At 34.7% G+C, this 21,082-nt stretch overlaps 1 protein-coding gene across 5 annotated transcripts in view; it reads right to left on the reverse strand.

The window, feature by feature from the left end:
• The window catches only part of LOC123716958 (GTPase-activating protein CdGAPr), a 61,613-nt gene that overhangs the window by 25,707 nt on the left and 14,824 nt on the right, over window positions 1-21,082 (reverse strand). For 3 of the 5 annotated variants that reach the window (XM_045672680.1, XM_045672676.1, XM_045672679.1), the window contains exons 1-3: window positions 4,828-5,414; window positions 1,738-1,832; window positions 677-747 (exon numbers count right to left, since the gene is read on the reverse strand). In XM_045672680.1, coding sequence (XP_045528636.1) covers window positions 677-747; window positions 1,738-1,832; window positions 4,828-4,881 — 220 coding nt within the window. In that variant the 5' untranslated portion in view covers window positions 4,882-5,414. Of the gene's footprint in view, window positions 1-676; window positions 748-1,737; window positions 1,833-4,788; window positions 5,415-21,082 lie in introns of those variants that run through there. The other 2 variants (XM_045672677.1, XM_045672678.1) reach the window with 2 other exon arrangements.

Here is a 21,082-nt window from a genome sequence, read left to right on the forward strand (position 1 = left end):
CCAGAATCAGGCTGTTGCAAGGAATCCCCGTTAAAAAAGACATCTTTATATGTCTTCTGATACGTCACAGTAGCGATATTGTTTTTCTTTTGTATTATTCCGATATATTTTAATCGATATTATCGAATTGGTACTGAGAGCGTATGACTGTTTGTGAATAAAAAAACAATTACTTCTTTTATGCTTCGTTAAGAAAATAAAGTTTTGTTTTGCGGCGGTACGTAAATAAACCAGTAAAATAATTCACAACTGCTATATAATATTATTTCACAGTTTTTTTTTGTACGAGGTAAAAATGCGCTTGCGCAGGCCCGCGCCAAGGATTTTGAGCTTGACGCGGGGACTGTGGGACTGGGTCTACACTCAAATCCCTCTGCTATTCAGAGGGGTAGCGAGACCCGACCCACTAAAAACACCTAAGCCCTTCACACGCCCTTAAGATGGGCTCTCGGGGTTTGCCAGGCATTCTACCCAAGGATGATTTCGCAGTGCGTTGTCTGTGAACAACTAAAAACAGCTGAAGCAATATTTACAGTCGCATAGTAAATAGTTTTAAAAAATCTGGTGTCATTAAGTAACGCAGTGCAAAATGCTGTGGATCTTAATGGTCTTCAAAACTCGCCACGAACTGAGCCAAGAAGTGTATCTTTTTTCGTTGGTAGACTAATGGTTTTACCTGGCGTCTCCCGTTTGCATTCTTGATCACTGGATCTCGGGCTCCGTGACTCTGAACTGAACCGGACTGATCTGAAACATTAATTGAAATTCGATCAGTGTTGGCCTAGAGGCTTCCACGTGTGACTCTCTGAATGAGATCGGATGTTCGATCCGCGGCTTGGTACAAATGGACAGTGTCTATGTGCACATTTAAGACTCGCTCGTACGGTGAAGGAAACCAGCCTTAGAACGAAACATCTAAGGCGTGTGTCAAGGGAGACACAAGGCTAATCTATTAGAAAAAGAAATGATCACGAAACATGAACCACACCACGACTACCAAAACAAGATACAATTAATATTGTTTATTATAAAATATACCTTAATACATTTACGGACATTGCGTCGATTCGATTAAATAAAAAAACGAGTTGAGCATAACGTACAGACGCGAGCCGTAACTCAAGTTCTGCTCTGTACTTCGATAGTCATTCGTCAATGGCGAGAGACCGTTGAGTCATTTGCTACCAGGGCTAATAAACAACGCGATTATTAGATAGCCTAACGTTAAGCAACATAAAAAAAACAAAAGAATTATTTTATATACATTTGTGGCGCTCCTGACAAAACTCCTATTGTTACATTAATACAAAGTGGTTTTCAAACGTAGTCTATATTATATAGATCGTATTATTATGTACCAAAATACATTAAAAATAATAATAAATATGCACCTTTTTCCCTAACGCATATTCAAAAACTTAATCATGCATATAAATATCGCTTCCAAATTACAATTTATTTATTCAAGTTTACCACTACATACATGATACTATATCTGCGCGGTAAATGTTATAAACTCTTTTATCTAAAATATATGACAATTCAGCTAATTTTTGTTAAGCAGAGAAAAACAGCGGTTTATGGTACGAGATAGGCACTTAACAATACTTCCTTCAAAACCGATCAGCTCACAACCGAATATATCCAGCTCCGTATAAGTACTGTTTAATCTGTTATAATCGCGAAGAATTCGGAGGACAACTCCTTGGTTGGTTTTTACAACTTACTAACACATACCTATGGAAGGCGACTGCACAGCGTTCCTTCTCGGGCTCGGCGAAAGCTCGCGCCGCCAGCGACTGACAGGACATAACCGAGCCGTGGGGGGAGCCCTGAAACCAACACACATAACACTATAACTGTCAAATTGCCAATCAGTTGTCATTATTTTTTTTTTAATTTAAAACGATGGAACGTAAAAGATGTCGGGTTTTATTTGACGTCTACTTCAATCACAGACACACGACGGATTCCATATAAATCATCCCAGAATATTAATAGTATTATTGATAGATAAAACATCAAAGGTATATAAACTTAAATATACTTTATCATTAAAAAAACAATGTACTATTTATAGCATTGTAATTCAACGTTATAATTTAAAATTACTCTTTCACTCGTTTAGAATCTAAGTGGCAAAGATATCTACGAAAAATCTCGTACGTGCTAAAGTGGTTATAAATCAGTAACTCATTCACACAGACCACTTGAACGAGATACGTGTGTCGTCAACTTATAGATAACTGTTAGAAGCTACTAAGTTTTTTTTATCACAGAAATTACAGCCCTGGCTGAAAAAAATACACGGGGCACGTTCTTGAACTATTTAAACGAAGCGGTTTGTAAACATTTAACAAGCATTTGTTAATTAAACAATATTTCATGTAAGCTTATCTTATTTATTTTGCATTTGCTTGCGAGTCCTACATTCTAGGGACAAAACATAGAACGGTTTCTTTTCGTTTGAAAACAAACAGTGTTCAGTGTTCGAAAATCAAAACTGATCGTAAAGCTTTTTTGCAATATTCGTATCCATCTTCATGAAGAGAAGAAGAGACGGCTTTGTGGTTCTGGAAACATCTGGATTGGGCATACAAAGTATGCCCAAGCTCGCTTAACGTAGGGAAATGCATCTTGCAAGAGATATCCTTACTGAGATCTACAATATACTTAGTAATAGAAGATATCTATCAGGACTTATGATAAATCTACAACACTTGAAAACTTTGTAAACGTACAGAATACAACCGCACCATAATTTATTGATGCTAAACGCATCAACGCCCACTTAGCGAAGTTGATTAATGTCGACATTCACCTTGTACGACGACAATATCATAGTTATACGCAACTTAAAACCTACACTCTGTCAACGTACAAACTTCAGTTCCACCATATTGTCTGCCTCTTGTATCTGAGAGTCATGAGTAAAGAGGTGCGTAATGTCCCTCTTATTGAGTTATGTTTACACTTTTTTTTTGTATGAGGTGAAAATGCGCTTACGCAGGCCCGTGGGGCTGGGTCTACACTCAAATCCCTCTGCTATTCAGAGGGGTAGCGAGACCCGACCCACTAAAAACACCTCAACCCTTCACACGCCCTTAAGATGGGCCCTCTGGGTTCGCCAGGCATTCTACCCAAGGATGGTTACACTTAATCAACTTCTATTATATTTTTAACGCCTTTTCAATAGAAACTAAGGAGAGGTTAGTTTTAATATCGTATCAAAAGAAGGCGATGACCATTAGATCACACTAAGGCATGTATTGCGTGGGACACGTGGTAGTATTTAATTTATTGCTAACACGTAAATTACACGTTCCTTTACAAGACTTACAACGCAATTACAAAACATAGAGAATATTAACATAAGTAAATTCTGAGACAGGCGATGGACTAATTCAAAGCTTGGTTGTTATAATCCAGTCGTAACTGGTACCAATCGTTATTATATATTAACACTGCGTAAAAATTTACGACTCGTAGTATCATAGTAAAAAAATGATTGGATCTATTTAGTAATAAAATATATTATTTGGAAATTTATATGCAAATGGTTCATAATTCAGTAGTAGCTCTATCATAAGTACAAAAGAAGAATATTTCTCATCCATATCCCGTTTTCATTTTATAGCACAATACAAAGACAGTAAAAATGCTTTACTTCAAAGAATGAGGAACATAATAAAACTAGGTTAATATCTTGTGTGATGTATGAAAATATTTTTTATGTTTATAATATTTCCTTTAACATGCAACCTTAATACATTTTATTTGTTTTAGAAGGATATGAGTAAATGAAGTTGAGACTTAGTGATATTAATGCTTCTTGTATATCATAAGTATGTAGTATTTTCACATAAGCTTTTTTGCGAAATTTAAGTCTCATTTCAGAATGAGTTCTGAACTGAATGACAACTTAAACATTGTAGTAAGTATCAGTTACCTTCTCGTCTGGGCAATTTTTAAATCTATCTTTATATTGTCAATTACATAAGTATGTTTTAAGACTAAAGGTCCTGTCAACTGAAACTATTTTCTAATTCTGATGATTAAATGAATTAGATCAAGAGATTTATTGTGATATATATGATTATTATATACATAAAACAAACAAAGTTACATACATGAGAGAAAACCTCAAAAATATATATGCCTAATTGAATAGTATTTTCACGAACATTCAATACAATTTTAGGTATTTTCAGTACTCTATGCCTAGCCAGACAGTGTTATAAAATATAGCATTACACAAGCATTTGGAAAATAGAATTATGTACAAATGTTTCACCAAGAACAAACATGCAAATGCAATGAAATTTGGGTATATCTTGCTGTGCAATACCAGTCTTGCATAATATTTTTTTTTAAAGTATTTTGCAATTATGTTAGACTGGTATTTACGTTACGTTCTTTTTAAAATGCTGGCCCACTTTAATTGCCTCTAACTTATCCTTGAAATTCTATTATGGTAATCTAGATGTTAAAATTTGTTAAGTCCTGTAAGAAACTCAATTAATTATAAATAAATTATTATTTTGGAGAATGAAAAAGTTTATCAGTGACATGAAATTTATAATATGATTGTTATGTGTGTGATCGAAAGGATAAACACATTTGCATGCTAAATCACTCAACAATAAATATCTATTGTCTATTGTTAAAAAAGTAAACACTTGGCAAGCAACTTGCAGTTTGGACAATAGATCTTTACATCCTAAAGGGGAAAATAAAAAAAATGGCACAGCAAGAAAGTGACATGGACACAAATAAAAGAAAACATACAGACAACATATACGTGACAGCCAGTTAATAGCTGCTCACATTCTGACCGCAAAGAAGCCATCCATCGGAGCATACACCAAACATTCTTCTCATATTGAAGCACTTTTTACTATGTACTCCATTTAACTAATCACATTAAACCACTTTTTAGAAACAAGTCCACCTTCTTCTCTTTTAAAATATTTTTTTCGCGCACGCGAACGGATATTCTTTGCAAATACGGAATAATTGTTAACTAATTATCATGGATATTTGGCACAGTATTAAGGACACAAAAACCGTTCGCACTTGTAATTGACCTGATCAATTCAAACGGTTTCATAAGGTTTTTGCAACGTTCCGCTTGTTGTGGAAAAAATAAACACTGCATCAATAATTTCGACACAAAAAAGATATTATTTACTGTAACTGGGCTACAAAATAAAAATAGCACGGCTAGCAAAGGAATGAGAATGGTCCAAATGAGAATATTCCGTGAGTAAGCGTCGTTTAAGGTTTTAATTAATTAGTGAAGCAACACAATTAATTCATGAAAAAGCTTTTCCAATTGAGATTGGAAAATTAACGCGAATCGCAACTGAGGGAAATAACTCGATTTGACAGCTGCGGAGCGGCGCGCGTCCCCCGCCCCGCGCTTAGCGACTGTCTGCAATCGGTCGATTATGGCTGTGGGGTAGCCAGATGCAAACTTTTCACACCATAATTCGGGAGAAAATATTCTAAAGTTTAGTGGGTTAAAGACAAAGTCGGAATTAAAGCTTACGTGTTAAAATGCATACTCATACAAAATTAACAATAATAGGTTATTTAAATTACTTAAATAATTCCAAAGATATGCAAAAATTCTGTATTAATCAACTAATGTATATACAAAGTTCATATTTACAACCATTTCATATAACAAGTTTGGATCTTCGAAACAAATGTTTCAGACAAATATTTCTTAATATTCGTATCTGGTGATGCAACACTGCGATTGAAGGTATCTCACAGGAAGCTGTATAGAACCAGTTTTATTTCCTTTGACATTAGTAGAAAATTAATAAAAACTGAATGATTAAAGCTATGATTTATAGATAAACTACTTCACAAATACCCAGTATTGCTAATCGTTTTTCTTAGCACTAGTCACTTGTTATACATTCATTTTAAAGAGATCAATTAGATCAGAAATGTCCTAAAAATTGTATTATTATTAACATTGCTAAAGTTGATGTTCGTTTGTTTTTTTCTAAATCTCGAACCCATTTTGGCTAATTATGATCTCGAAATGTTTGTGGAAATTCAGGAAATATTTTAACAGTGGGAACAGAAATGATAACTAAAGAAATATACAATTGAATTTTCTAATAAAAACAATTCAATTATAGAGATGCTTTCAGAATTTTTTGAAACAAATATCTTTTCATTCTTAGATTCGACGGGTGTAGTATACGTATAAAAAATAGTTTATCAGAAGTTTTGGAACTCAATAGTAGGTTAGGTTAGTGAAACTGTGTTTTCAGTCTGTTTTCATTAACCGTCGCCAAACCTTAATATTTATTACCGTCAATCGAACCCAATAAGAACAAAATACTTAAAACATATTTAACATCTCGCGTGTTTAATTAAACGAATACTTATACCGTAATCTATATACTATTTATCCGTATGTTAAATATAGCAACCGGAACGTAATCCGATTATCGAATGAATTAAAAAATGGAAAGTTTTATGACTTTGAGGTTAACCTGCGTTATCATACTTACATTAAATATACTAACAGGGGCTATAAAATATTTTCTCTAACTGTTGACATAGTCCATATTGATTTTAATTTATATAATATGGAGATTAAAGCGAGTAAAGCGATGTTTAAATGTTTGAGACCGCGTGTTCATTTTCCAGATACATAAACAAAATTCCAAGAACTACGGAGTATCGAAATATTTTAAGATTATTAATAACTATACATTTATAGCACAGTAGTTATCAGCAGCAGTCTCGTTGTCTTCCGACATATGCCTTCCCTTGTTTTTTCCACTAGTCTCTTACACGAGCTGATCCTCTCCATCCTTCCAGCCGATCAACTTAACATCACCTTATTTGATGGCCCCTTTCATTCTCCCACCTCTAGGATACCATTCTATAACGTTTTTTATGTAATGTTTCAGTTCTCAGATCTACAGACCTGGATCTTTGTGGAATTGGTCTTTCGCTATCTTTGGCACATGGACATTAATGATGGTGTTTTAATTCGAGTAACTGAATGTTGAGGATTCCAATTCTATATGCAATTCTTTCTTGAAAACTTCTCCTTTTAAAATTGCTTAGTAATAATTATTGGAGTGAAAAATACATATGAACATTAGATCTTTTAATACACAAATAAGAAATATTTATGAGCCTCAAACAATACAATTTATCGTTGTCAAAAACCATTACACTTGTTCAACAAGTGTTTAATTACGTCATGCAGACATATGGGTGACATAATTTTAGACGAATCCGACTGAGAGCAACTGACAATTAATCCTACAATAATATTTCAAAAGCTGCAATAGGAATCAAAAAGCTCAAGGAACTCTGAAGTCATGTTCTGCAAAGGTTACGTGATAATTTTAGTAAGAGGCAACTTTATAATCAGCCTTCTGTGTCTGAACACACGCTGACTCTAAGCTTTTCTCATTGTGAGAATTTCCGCAGAGATTCGCATTAATACCTGCAGCTGACTTTCATCATCGGACGTCGAGGCAGAATAGAAAATTCCACCCGTATCACCTCAACGTCCGTCGTTCCTCGACTGAGCGTTTTTAAGGCAGTTTTTGCCACTCACCATGGAACCACCGATGAATCTCCGAACTAATTCTTAACTTAACTTAGGGTCCTTCAAGAAACGAGCGCACCAATTCTTAAAAAGGCCGACAAGCAATGTAAGTGTCTATGGGTGGCAGTATCACTTGACATCAGGTGAGCCTCCAGCCAGTTTATATAAAAATTATGTTTTCCTTCACCTTACGATCGAGTGTTAAATGCGTACATAGACAGAAAGTTGAGAGGAGCACGCTGAAGCACGCACCAATACTGCTCTCGTGGCGCTAAACAGAACCCAGTAAAAAATATATGAAAGGTCTAGAATCATCAACTGCCAGACTTGCTAAACGGGCATAATCAATGCAATTCATACTTTTTACTAAGCATTTATAGTTTGCTATTATGTTGCTATATAAATATAAGTACCGACATATAAACAGTTAAAATCGCGTTATAATCTATGAAACAAATCATCTGGGGTAAAAATACAAAGGTCGTTTAACCACGACTATTCTTTACGTGCGAACACATGCGGCATTTCCCGTTTGCATTATGGCTAATTTTATTTTTTATGACAAACGCATTCGTTCACAACCGGTTTTAAATACGATTTCTCATGTTATGTTGTGTCAACTTTACTCTAGGTTCAAAGAATAATAAAGCCATATTTGCTTCCCAAGATGTGTCATCACTCAACAGCCATACAAAAATATGGGTCATAAATCATTGTGGCGATCAGGAAAGGGTCATCTATAGTTTCGGAAGCCGCTCCTCAAACGAAGTAAATCACTTACTTCTCTCCATTACTGGAGGTTGGCCCTCTAGTGAAAGGTGTTTTGTCATGTGGCAGATGCAAGAACTCTTCCTCAGTTGCAATACCCTTCCTAACATTACGAAGCCAAGTTTTTTTCCTTTTTTCGCCTTATTTTTTATATTATAGTAGGGCATAGGAGACTAAGGGACGACATGTAGTAGGGCAGTCATATAGTAGGCGTAGGTCCATAACCAAGCATTTAGTTATGCGTTGCCGGTCTACCAACACGCCGTTAAAGATGGATTCTACCCATTATAATTTAGACATTTTTAATCGAGAAACCTATCTTTTTATTTCTAAATTATATCACCCTTCGTTCCGGTTACAAATCACATTTTTTATTATAACTTTGTATAAACAAAAAGGGCTGTTTACATATTATGTTAATTAAGTTAAAAGGTAATAAGAAATGGTCAGTTTATTTGCTCCTTATTTATCTTGCTTAATTACTTTGTTTACATAAGAGGAGAATGAGTCACACGTTTATTCACAGAAAGTATGATACATAATCGTTTATTAACCAGTAATTATACATATTATTATTGCCTAATTACTAAATACAGTGGATTTCGCGTGTAAAGACGATGAATGGACCACTCTTACTTCGTCGTTATATCCGGAAGTCAATGCAATGATTGATTTAAAGACGTACGTCAGTACGTACGTACATATGTATAGTTTATATTAAATTATTAATAAAAACATTTGCACACATAGTTACTCACTGGTGCGTTTAAAAAATAAATAAACTTTAAAACTGAACCATAAATTTAACTCCGAAACGTAAACGCCTACCTACCTATAGCTAATATCTATTTAAATAAAAGGTTGTTGAAGGTATGTGCGAATGGAAACAAAAGAAGAAGAAAAATGTGTCTTTAGCGCCTGACTCCAGTCGCAACATCTCCATGAGATTTCTAGGAATTTGTTACAAACGATTCATCAAAAACAGTCGCTACACCCAAACTCAGCGCTACATCCAAAGTCGCTATAGCCACATGAATGTTGCTTTAAATGGTTTGAATTCATACTTAAACTCAAAACTCGAAGACTGCTGGACCAATACCATCGTTGTCCTTAAACTCTGAGAAGGGTTTTTATGGGGATAGATTAATTTAGTACTTAGGTTTTTAATTTCGGGAAACCGAACAGCTAGTATGAAATAAACATCATGAGGTATGGTCCAGGCGTCTTTTACTTTCCTAATCTATATCCAACCAATTCTCTAAGTCATCCTATGTATAATTAATAATGTGTACGACTTTAGAGTTCGGTTGAAGAGAAGTATTGACTGGTGGCTAGTGGTTTCACCGTGCGACTCAGCCCTGAGGTCCTAGTTTCAATCCCCGACAGTGCACCAGTGGATTGTGGACTTTCTGTCTGTACGCGCATTTACTCGCTCGAACGGTGAAGGAATGCATCGTGAGGAAACCGGCTTGCTTTAGATCCAAAAAGTCGACTACGACAAATTACCATGAAATAGATACAGAAAGAGGCCCAGACCTAAGAAGGTTGTAGCGCCACTGGTTTTTTAAAGTCTCAACACGAACTATGGCCTAGCACTAAGTCTTACTAATTCTCTACATCTCTCCAATTGGCAGCTCACGTCTGAGCGTCGTGGTCAGCGAAGAAGGATCTGGGGCAAACTATCTGTTTCCACCGGTTGCTGTCCAGCGCCTCTCTTACGACATTGCATGTTTTGAGGACGATGACTTTTTCATTTGATCGTGGGCGGCCACGTCATCGCGCCTTCTCTGTTATAAACCACGATCAGTTCCCTCAAGTACTCATTGCCTCTGTATAGCACTCAGAAAAAAAGCTTATACTTTCTTATACTGTCACATTTTTTTCCATAATCTTAAAGGCAGAGTGCAGAGGCGTTACACCGTTAAAACAATAGTACAATTTAGTTCTAGTCGTCCACGTTCAAGATTATGTCACGAGTGCGTTGACCTACGCTTATCACGAGTCGGGCAAACGTATTAACCTACCTCAAAATGTATTTTTGCTACGTTCATTCCGTAGTACACTCATATTTTCAGTATATATTTGTTTTTTCGCTATGTATTGTTTACGAAAAGTCATGTATCTCGGACACGTTTTGCGTCATCATCGATACGACTTGTTGCAGATTATCATGAGAAAAATTTAAAGCAATAGCGTTATATACCCGGCAATTCAAATTATTAAGAGCCAACCTTTAGCAATAAAGTGGCACCAGAAGAAGACAAGAACTTCCGTGTTGTTCTCCTATTTCATCATGCCTACTGCTGATAGAGGACAAATCTTTGGTTTTTAACTCTTTTTAGTATTTAGTAATTGACTACTGAAAGGTGTCATGAGGAACCTGGTGTAATGGTTGCAACTCCTTACAAAGCTTTTGAAAAACAAAAAACTTATCGATTAAAAAGAGTGGCGGAGAGTTTGTTGCCAGTTCTTCTCTTCCGTTCTACGCCCTCGATTTGAGAACTGGCAGAAAATGTAAAATTAAAAGCATTTAATATGTATTTCTTTATTGATGTTCAGAAGTGTACATTGTGTTACCTAAATGATTAAATAATTTTGAATTTCACTAAACATGGCCTGTCAAAACATATTCATATTTGACGCATGTCAACCTAGACTGATGACGTAAATGCAAAGAGTTTTTCTAAACAACCATCGCCATAATAGTCATTGTTTCACTAACTAATTTCATCAATTGTCCGATATTTGCTTATTAACATTGTATACGATTACATCAGCTCGTGACTATGGCTTGATACTTGGATCTCCTACCATTTCACAACTAGGTTTCTGAAGGGTTTTTCATGCCCCATTTCGTGGCAATGCTGGCTTAACCCAACTTCCTCCCAATCTTAATATTCAGTAGTTAGAGATAGAAGTTTTTACAGGAAAATAAGAACTTATTTTTTCCCAATTGAAAGTTATTTTTTCAAGTTGACCTTTTCAATACAAACTACTCCTACAAAAATGATACACAAAATAATATATAAAGTCACACATATTGTATCATACTGTGTGTATAAGGGGATCAAAACTCTTAAAAATTTCTTTCATATTTAAATTAGACAAAAGAAAACAAAAAAGAGAAGAGGATCGACTGCCACTGCTCCTACTTTGTAGATTCATAATCTTCCTCCTCCTTCTTATTGTCTCAGTTAAGTAAAGGTACCTAACTATTTTATATTAAATTTAACTAAGTTAGGCCACTTATGGTATTTTCCCCAATTGGATTTGTAATTTTTAAATAATCTACTCTATCTTTATACATCCAAATTGGATATAAGATGCCGTGATTAAAGTTTTTTAGGAACTGGAATTACTTCTAGTTATTGAATAGAAATCGGTATTGTTATTAGACAGTGGTGAGCTTAGCAAACTGTGAGCATCATATTCGAAACAAGACTTACGTACCAGAGGAAATCTCATTTTTATGTCACAGGAGGCAAACGGGCAGGAGGATCACCTGATGTCAAGTGATACCACCGTCCATGGACACTCGTTGCCGGAAAGCTCGAAACGGTGTTGCCGGGCTTTAAGAGTTTGTATGCTCTTTTTTTTTGAAGGACTAAGCCGCTCTACGCCCTTCACTTGCGAACTGGTAGTAAATGTATATTATAAGGTAATGGTATGGTAAGGTACATATAATGTATATGTACCTTACCATAAATACTTCAATAGTGGTGTTTAGCGCGGCAAAAACTGCCTGAAGAAACGCTCAGTTGTGGAAAATCTGAAACCCATCACAACTCTCGCCAATACATTTATGCCAGTCACTAGTAGTCGCTTCAAGAGATTTATAACTTCAACACTACTTTGACAATTAGCTAAACGTCCTTTAAAATTGAAAAGACGTCATGACGAATGCACTTCTATTGATTTGACTTGCAGAAAGTGAATTAAATTTAATATTCCGGGCCTTATAGGAGCCGGATTATTTTCTTCTTTATACATTTTTGTCAAATCTTTTAACAGTTGACCCTATTGTCGCAATCATCTATATCTATCAACCATACAAAATCCGTTAGAATACGGTACATTACAAAAACGTATATGAATACTCATAATCAACTGTTTGGTTGACATATATATATATAACTATAATAATAGGCGATGGCCTCAGGTTTCTGTATGTTTTGTGTACATCTTTCGTAAGAGGAAACTAGGTGATCGTCTTGACATATACATATACCTTTTCTTAGGTATGCCCGTACACTCGCTCGTAGTGTTAAATGTGTACATAGAAAAGTCCATTGATTCATTGATAGGCATCCTCAGGAACTACAAAGTAATCATAACCTCTATATTTGATTTTCAATAAATTAAACGTAATACAGTTACGTATATTTTACTGTAAATTTCCGTTACTATGTAACGCTCTAACAATTTTGTATATAGAGTGCAATCTATTTTGGATTATATTTTTAGTCAAACTGGTTTGCGGGGCATAGTACTTGAAGACAAGTAAGTCAGATTAGCATATTAAAACAATATATATTTATATGTGTTTCCGTTTAGTTCCTACTACGACGAGGGTGCGAAAAAATAACTTATTACTAAATACGATTAAGACTATACACCGTCTTACTTCAATCAACGAGGCGTGTATGTTTTTGTTACACCATTCGAGCGTAAACAATTACCGCATTCGTTACACACCATAGCTACCGTAAGATGCGAGCTTTTTATATCATTGTATGGTTATTAGACACGCGAGCTTTTGTGAGAATGTTTAACAAGTTCTAAAGAGTTTCTAGATATCTGTAGAAGAACTTAAGTCACTAACATAGCATAAAAGGCGTATAAGCTTATGACATTGCCCGAAGAACGGATGGCCAGGCAAATAAGTCCTAGAATAGAGGCCGAGGACCAGACCGCGAAGCGTTGGACGTCTTCCCACTATGTGGACGAGTTACCTGGTGAGGGTGGACGTTTACGGGCTGGAACGAAAGAGATTCCAAAGGGCATTATTACTAGTATAGTATAAGACAACATCTTTCTGGTATGGGCCTCATCTGCCCCTGTTTCGTGATCATTTGTTTTTCTAATAGGCCAGTAGGTTATTTATGTCTTCTGTGTCTGATACACGCCGTCAGCTTTTTGGGTCTAATATTGTTTTATATTACCAACCGGTTTTCGGTAATATCTAAAGACCGTAACAAAATTTAACTTTGAATTTTTCGTTAGAATACATACATATATGTAATAACTTTACTTACAAATATCAGTGTAATTTCAGCGATCGTCTGATTTTGACACTGGCAACAATCAGTATCAAGTCATACAGACTATTTAGTGCATGCAAGTCCTTCAGGATTAACACGTTACAAAACACACGTTAAAAAATTGTGTTTTTAAACTAAATACAATAAACAAAGATTCCTTATGTGATTAAACCTAATTAATTTTGGTACATTTAAAAATACCGCTGAAAAAATGGGTTTTTACGTTCACATAGTGCCGCCAAACGACACTCAAAGCTGAGGTGTTAAGAAAATGAAGTTGACGGTTTCATCTTAAATAAAAAATTAAATCCACAAATTTTGAATAATCTTCCAATCGGTTTCTTAAATACAAAAGCAAACGTATTTCGTATATTTTGTTTCGTCTAATGATGAATTTTCTAAGGCAGGTTTTCGATCGAACTGCACACTGAAGTATTTCCGAATTAATTCGGCTTAAGGCTCTTTAAGACAACAGCGTACCAATTCTTAAAAGGCCGGTAACGGATTGAGAGCCTTCTAGCAACATGCTCATTCTCACTCAATCAGGTGAGCCTCCTGCCCGTTTGTTATATAAAAAAATGCTTTAAAATTAATTGCATATTGAATTGACCCGAGAAATACTTAGAAAATGTTGATTTCTAGGTGGTTTTAATGTTATAATCGTAATTTAATTTGAAATACTGTGTTTTAAGTGTATAGTGCTACTCTCGCCAACCGTAACTCCAACTAATTATATATAAACGTTAAAAAATATTCTATTTAATATATATACTTGTATGCCAATAACAGAGGCTTAGTTTTTCCCTCCCATATCAAGTTCACTGTAACCACATTCTCAATAATCAAGTTACATTTATATCTGAAGCACTATATATTTAAAAACATTTTACAAGTCTGACATCACGCTAAACTTATTAAGGGCCTATACGATCGACAAACTCTAAAAAAGCTCATTGTTTCATTCCATTTTTTGTCATCATTACTTGAAGTATGGCAAATGGAAAAAATATATGGTGGATGTGAGTAGTTTATGCATCCATTTTGAAAGATCGATACACGATTTAAATAACTTCGCTCGATAGGAAAAAAATCCAAACATAGCCAATCTTTGACACTTCGAATTCGTTTTATGGCGAAAATGTATATAGATCATGACTTTGAAATTTACACGATATATTTTAACGCAAGTCAAGTAATCCGTTTCATAAAAAAAAATTGATAAAATTAATTCAATTTAATGTTTTTTATAACCAATTGTTATAACGGGCCGGCGCGCCTCAGCGCTCCAACTCTCCATTACGTACCGCAGTCCACCCGAGACACTGACACAGAAATTCGTGCTGGGATAGGGCCTCAATTTGTTTGCCAGACGTAGCGTATAACCATAGTCAATTCAATTCTCAGTGACTAATTCCCCATTTAAAAAAATGGATTGATTTAGTTCACTTATGTGCTTTTGAACACGGACTTGAAATTATGACATGTTAGTTATGATTTTCTTCTATGTAATGTTATACATAACGTGCGTAAACAAGATTACCTATGTATTCGTATCTACGAACGAATGACCCACATCAGTTCGCTCCAATTTCACTCTCAAACTACTTAACCACTATGTAAATAGCGTGTAACGTATGATTATAGTCAGAGACGCATTCACGAGCGGAAATTTCATATGTATATTGGCTGCCCCCGCGAACTTTGTTTCTCCTTACTGTGATTTTACTAAGCCTACAGGTTTAGTACATACCAGCATTGAACATTTTGCTACGCTACCCGAGAGACTGTTGGGTTTTCCGGAATGAAAACTTTTAGGTTTTTCTGTGAATATTTCTCTACATAAACCTCAGAGTTCAAGTCATCAATTTTCTAATTATCTAAACTAAATAAAATATATTGTTATATCATACACAAATTAAAAATGTTTTTGTTGTGGTCTCTCCTTACCACTTAGGGGGTTGAAATATTAGTAGGGACTTACTGAATATGAATAAAAAATTTCATAAGAATCGGTCGAGCCGTTTCTGACGAGTATGGCAACGAATATTGTGACAAGATAATTCTATATATACAGAGGTATAAGAAGAAATAAATTGCATTAAAAATAATGAAATAAAAATAAGAGATACCCTATCACTTTCAAGGGATTATTTCGAAGGAACAAAATTAAATTAAATAAGGTGCAAAGCTACATAAGATATACCGATACCGGCAAACTTCTTGAGCATTAAACGAGGGAGTGGGGGAAAGTTTGCGCATCGTACACAGCGCGGGACACAAACGTCAAATGATTTATCAATCACGCGTTCGACACATCATATATTACTCAGCAAAATGTATTGAATATTTCTTCCATTTTGTAAATGGTGTTATGTAATTTAATACATTTTTATTTCTACTTTACTCACAGTGGTTACCTGGAAGAGATCGCTCGTAAGCGATAAGGCCGCCAGTTTTGATTTAAGTATGTAAAAAAAAATATATATTGTAGTGTAACGAAGTGTGAATAAATAAATAAATGTTTAAACCTTTTAAATATAGCAATGTATTATATGTATTCTATCTTTGGTTATATATTTATTGGATTTTTTTGATTTAATATAACTTTTTCTTAACTGTTATTTTCTTCTTTAAAATACGTTTTAAAAAGTAACCTAATATCCCTAAATGTGTGAAAACACTAAGTTCGCATCACTGCTCGTGACTTATTGTGCAACGTTAGAGTTACGTAAATAACAATCTTCAAATTCGTCCCTGTAAATCTAGTTCGAAGCTTATCTAATATTGTGATGAGCATAATTTCTAAACCTCGCGTACGGGGACATAATTATAGGAAATAGCTTATTTAATTCGCCCATAGAAACTGATCGCAATGGATAATAATCCGAACCAGTTCTTCCATTTTAACACAATACACATATAGTATAGTGTTTTAGTTAGTTTAGTTTTTTTTTTAAATTATCCCTGCCATTGTGTCCAGGTTCCTTTTTCTATTCTATAAATTTTTACCCTCTCAAAATTTTACTTTTAGAAGATACTATATATTATTACAATAAAGTATTTCCGACGACGGCGAGCCGGGACGGGAATTCCTCTTTTTCGTTGTGTTTGCCGCCTTTATATATTTACTAACAGTTCTCAAAGGCGTTAAGCGAGAGCTGGCAAGAAAAAAAAAACACAGACCATTAAACATATGTGTTTTTTTATAGCATTTCACTTGACAAAGAGTTCCGTTACCTTCTAGGTCACCGGTTGACCCTTAGCGGTGCGGTCACTTTTTTACCGCTTAATTTAACTTACAAGAATGTATTACTGTGGTTTATACAGCGTGTCCTACGCTGTGTGATGGCCTATATTTGACGCAGAAAATGTTTCGATAATTGTAATGATCTGTCAAGATCTTTACAATTCAATATTATGCTGGATATTAATAGCAAAGCGCGTGCATGATGAGATCAGGTTGCCCCCCCCCCCCTCATTACGCCTTCGTTAAAAATGCGTAACTATATAAATAAATATAATTTATTTTACGCCCACAGACCCTTGAATCTAGAGAATGCAATCCCGATCCCGTGTAATTTTTCGGGATCAGTCCCGAAGCATAATATGACGAGATCCCGTTCGAGATGGACGGGATTGGGCTGCAATGGTCAGCGGTTCTACACACATCCGCTCGGGACGCTTCACGCGACATTGCACATTACATAGGGTACATTGCAATGGACATTAGATGCCGGTTAGCAGATAGCACTCTTGAGACACTTTAGAAGATACTCTTTTTTTAGAAGTTACTTTCAAAATCACCAATTTTAATCTCCTTGAGCTATACCTACTTTTGTTTTGATTATGTTCATGTAATTAAAATTGTTAGTTGTTTAGTTCGTAATATTAAAGGATAAAGGCTTTTGTTTTCTTTCAAATAATATTTTATTTTAATTAACCTCACTATCACAAACATCCAGTTTTCATCGTATTCAGTCACGTGAATTATTTTTTAAACTATACGAGATCCCGAAAATTTCGGGATCCCGCCGGATTGATATTTCTAATCCCGCGGGATCTCGAATTCACGATCTCGAATCGGGATTGCATTCCCTACTTGAATCCAATAACATCTTAACAGATAACTCATAATAAAATTCGACATTCAAAATCATTTCTTCATATAGGTAACGCAATGTTCACTTATGAACAACGTCTTTACACGTCTAACACTTTTTTTAGTTTTTCTCTTACTAGGGTTGCCTGGAAGAGATCGCTTATCAGCGATAAGGCCGCCCGTTGCATCCCTTGTAATTTTTTATGTATTGTGTGATTTGTGTTTCTTTTATTTGTATTGCAACAAAGTATTAATATATAAATAATAAAAGAAATTGCGGCTTTTTCTTAGAAAACTCATAATTCTTTGAAAAAAAATACACAAATAAGCTGTTCTCGTCTTTACTATTCTTTATAACATACTGTATCCCACTTCACAATAGTCACTGATTCCACGCGCAATCATTAAAAATGGCCGCCTAATTGACAGCTAACGGAAATGACAATGAACTTGGCGGGAAACTTTTAAAGATTTTTCGTTTTAATTTACACCGGTAGCAAGAATTACAATTACTAGTATTTCTATTAGCATTCAAATTTAAATAAACATACAATCAAACACGAACCTCGCGACTATATTTTCCTTAAAATTATATTTCCTTAAGCAACGCAGATTGTTCTCTATATTAAATTCCGAAATCTCGTTCCATATGGCAACTAAAACCGCAATTTTTCGACACACCTTTCAAATATGTCAACTGTCAAAATCACAGCGCTCTTGTAGTTTTTGTTTCTTTCTTGGATGACTACGAGGCTTTAGAACGAAACACATTGCGCAGGTAGACAAGATCTTGAGAAAACCAGCAACGTGATGCAGAGAAGGCTGATCGCCTACGTGGCAAAATACAAAAGAAAAATATCGTGAAGCTGATACAGACATTTAGCGCCATGGTTTTTACATTGTATCATAAATATAGACAAGATGAGAATGTTGAGAGCTCGCTTGGGAGCGATAAGCACGGCAAATTTATTTCCTTTAATCTTATTATTAATATTATTCTTGTGCAACTGAACTTACATAATTACCCTTTATTTATTTTGGCTATTACCTGAAACAGACGAAATATAATAAATATACACATATCATCATTAACATAGTTCTAGAATAATCAGAAATTTCCATTAAAATCTAGAATTTTTTTCTCAAAACAATTGTTTATTTATTGTGTATTCCTGTAGCTAATATTATATGTCCAACAAACAAATAAACTAAACATATAGCCAAAGATGGAATACATAACATACACAAAGCGGTACAAATATTTCCGAAAGGAAAAAAATTAATAAACACGCAATACCGAATTCGGCTTTGCTGTGAGATAGTGTGGGACTGTCATCGCAAATCCTGATGTCCCCGAAACCAACTGTGGGACGCAAAATTTGTCCCGTTTTCATAAACCGCCAATTGAGCAGCAGAGTAGAAAAAATCGTGCCTAGAGTTTCATTCAAATTTGAAATTGTTCTTCTGATAATTATGAATTCTACTAAACATTTTGGATAGGTTATAGGTTTTGTGATAACTTATAAGCCAACAAAATTTTGCTAAATAATAAAGTTTTAAAAAGTGTCTTTTGTTTTTTTCTAACACAGCTTTTACACATTGAAAGAAAACACTTTTTTAACTGTATTAAAGCTATTTGTATTATTATAAACTTATAATTATTTTACATAATTTTTAAATTTAAAATTTTCCGACGTTTCGCGTGCTTTACAGCGTGCGTGGTCACTGTGTGAAATAATTATAAGTTTATAATAATACAAATAGCTTTAATCCGGTTAAAAAAAGTTTTTTTTATTGACCACTTATTTAAACTGAATTAAAGTAATTCCCGTTTAGAGTCAAACAATAATGTAAAATATTATACATCTAGAAATTCGTTTAAATAATATCGCATTTTCAGATATATAACACAACATCTTGCATATAATGACTCCAAAGATCATCACCTTGAAATCAAATATATCAGATTATTGAATTTGCAGTTCATATTCTTGATGGGCCATATCTCAGTGACGTCAAAGTGTATTTATAAATTATTTTTCAGTCTTAAAATATCAGTCTCTCGTTTCATATATATATATAAATCGGTTGAAATATTGAACGATAATTACTATTTGCCGCGTCATTTATGTAAAGTAAAAAAGTGCCTACCTAAAATAGAAGTCGCAATGGGCGGGGCTTATAGCAAGATGCACAGGTAAAAGATGGACTTTTAAGACAACTATATGGAAGGGACTGAGCAGTGTTGGCCTAGTGGCTTCAGCGTGGCACTCTCATCACTGAGTTCTTTCGATCACCGGCTGTGCACCATTCGAATTTCATTCTATACATGAATTTAAACGCTCGAACGGTGATGGAAAACATAGTGATGAAACCGGTATACCTTAGACCCAAAAAGTCAACGGCGTGTCAAAAGTCAGGCACAGAAGACCTTTAAAGGTCTAAGGGTCTAAGGGGATGAAGGAGACGAGGGCTCCCTATAAAAGGTTAGTAGGAAGCGAATGGAGAAAGAAAGCCGTCTATAGAGATATTTAGAGAAAGCTGGAGAAGACTTTTACCCTGAAGGAGTTCTAATCAATGGCAAGGAAGTTAGATTATGAGTAACAAAAAAAAATACAAAAATATAACAAATATAAACTCTATCTTCAAGATTGAAAATAGACTTTATTTTTTATTATACCTATTACGTAAAAGCAAGTAATACCGCGAAACTATTATGACACTTCCATAAATCATAGACCACAGTAATAAAGTTCACGAGCAATGAAAGTGACAGTTTAAGTCCGCATACCGGCCTCCGAACAGAATTATAATTACTTTTCACTCGTAGGGCATAAAAAAAGAACGTTTTCTCTTTGACAGTGTTCCTTCGCATTCGAGTCCAATAATCAACTAGTCGTAAACATTATTTCTGAAGATATTCTTGAAGGGTCAGTTACCACGGCTGCCTTCTAATTTGTAAACATTTTAAGATGTTTTAATATACAGTAGAACCTTTTTAACACGATCACGCTTAATACGATTTCTCTTATAATATGCCACTTTACGTCTCTGCAACTTGAGACATATTTTCATACATTTCTTAACGCTTAATACGATTCGTCATCCCGTTTAATAGGTCTAACCGAGAGGTCTAACCGAGCGCTCTAACGAGAACTTATTCTGTCAAACCAAAATAAGTGATTATTTTTAATAATGTAATTATAACTTCACTAGGTATTTATAAATGTATAATTTAATACTTATATATACCAAAATTAGAACATAATACATAATAATATGTAGTACGTATTAGTTTCCTTATCTCGCATAATACGCTTCCCCGCTTAAAACGCGTTTTTGGTAGGGTCCCTGAGAAAT

Source organism: Pieris brassicae, chromosome 12 (genome assembly GCF_905147105.1).
Source record: "Pieris brassicae chromosome 12, ilPieBrab1.1, whole genome shotgun sequence".
Taxonomy (NCBI): domain Eukaryota; kingdom Metazoa; phylum Arthropoda; class Insecta; order Lepidoptera; family Pieridae; genus Pieris; species Pieris brassicae.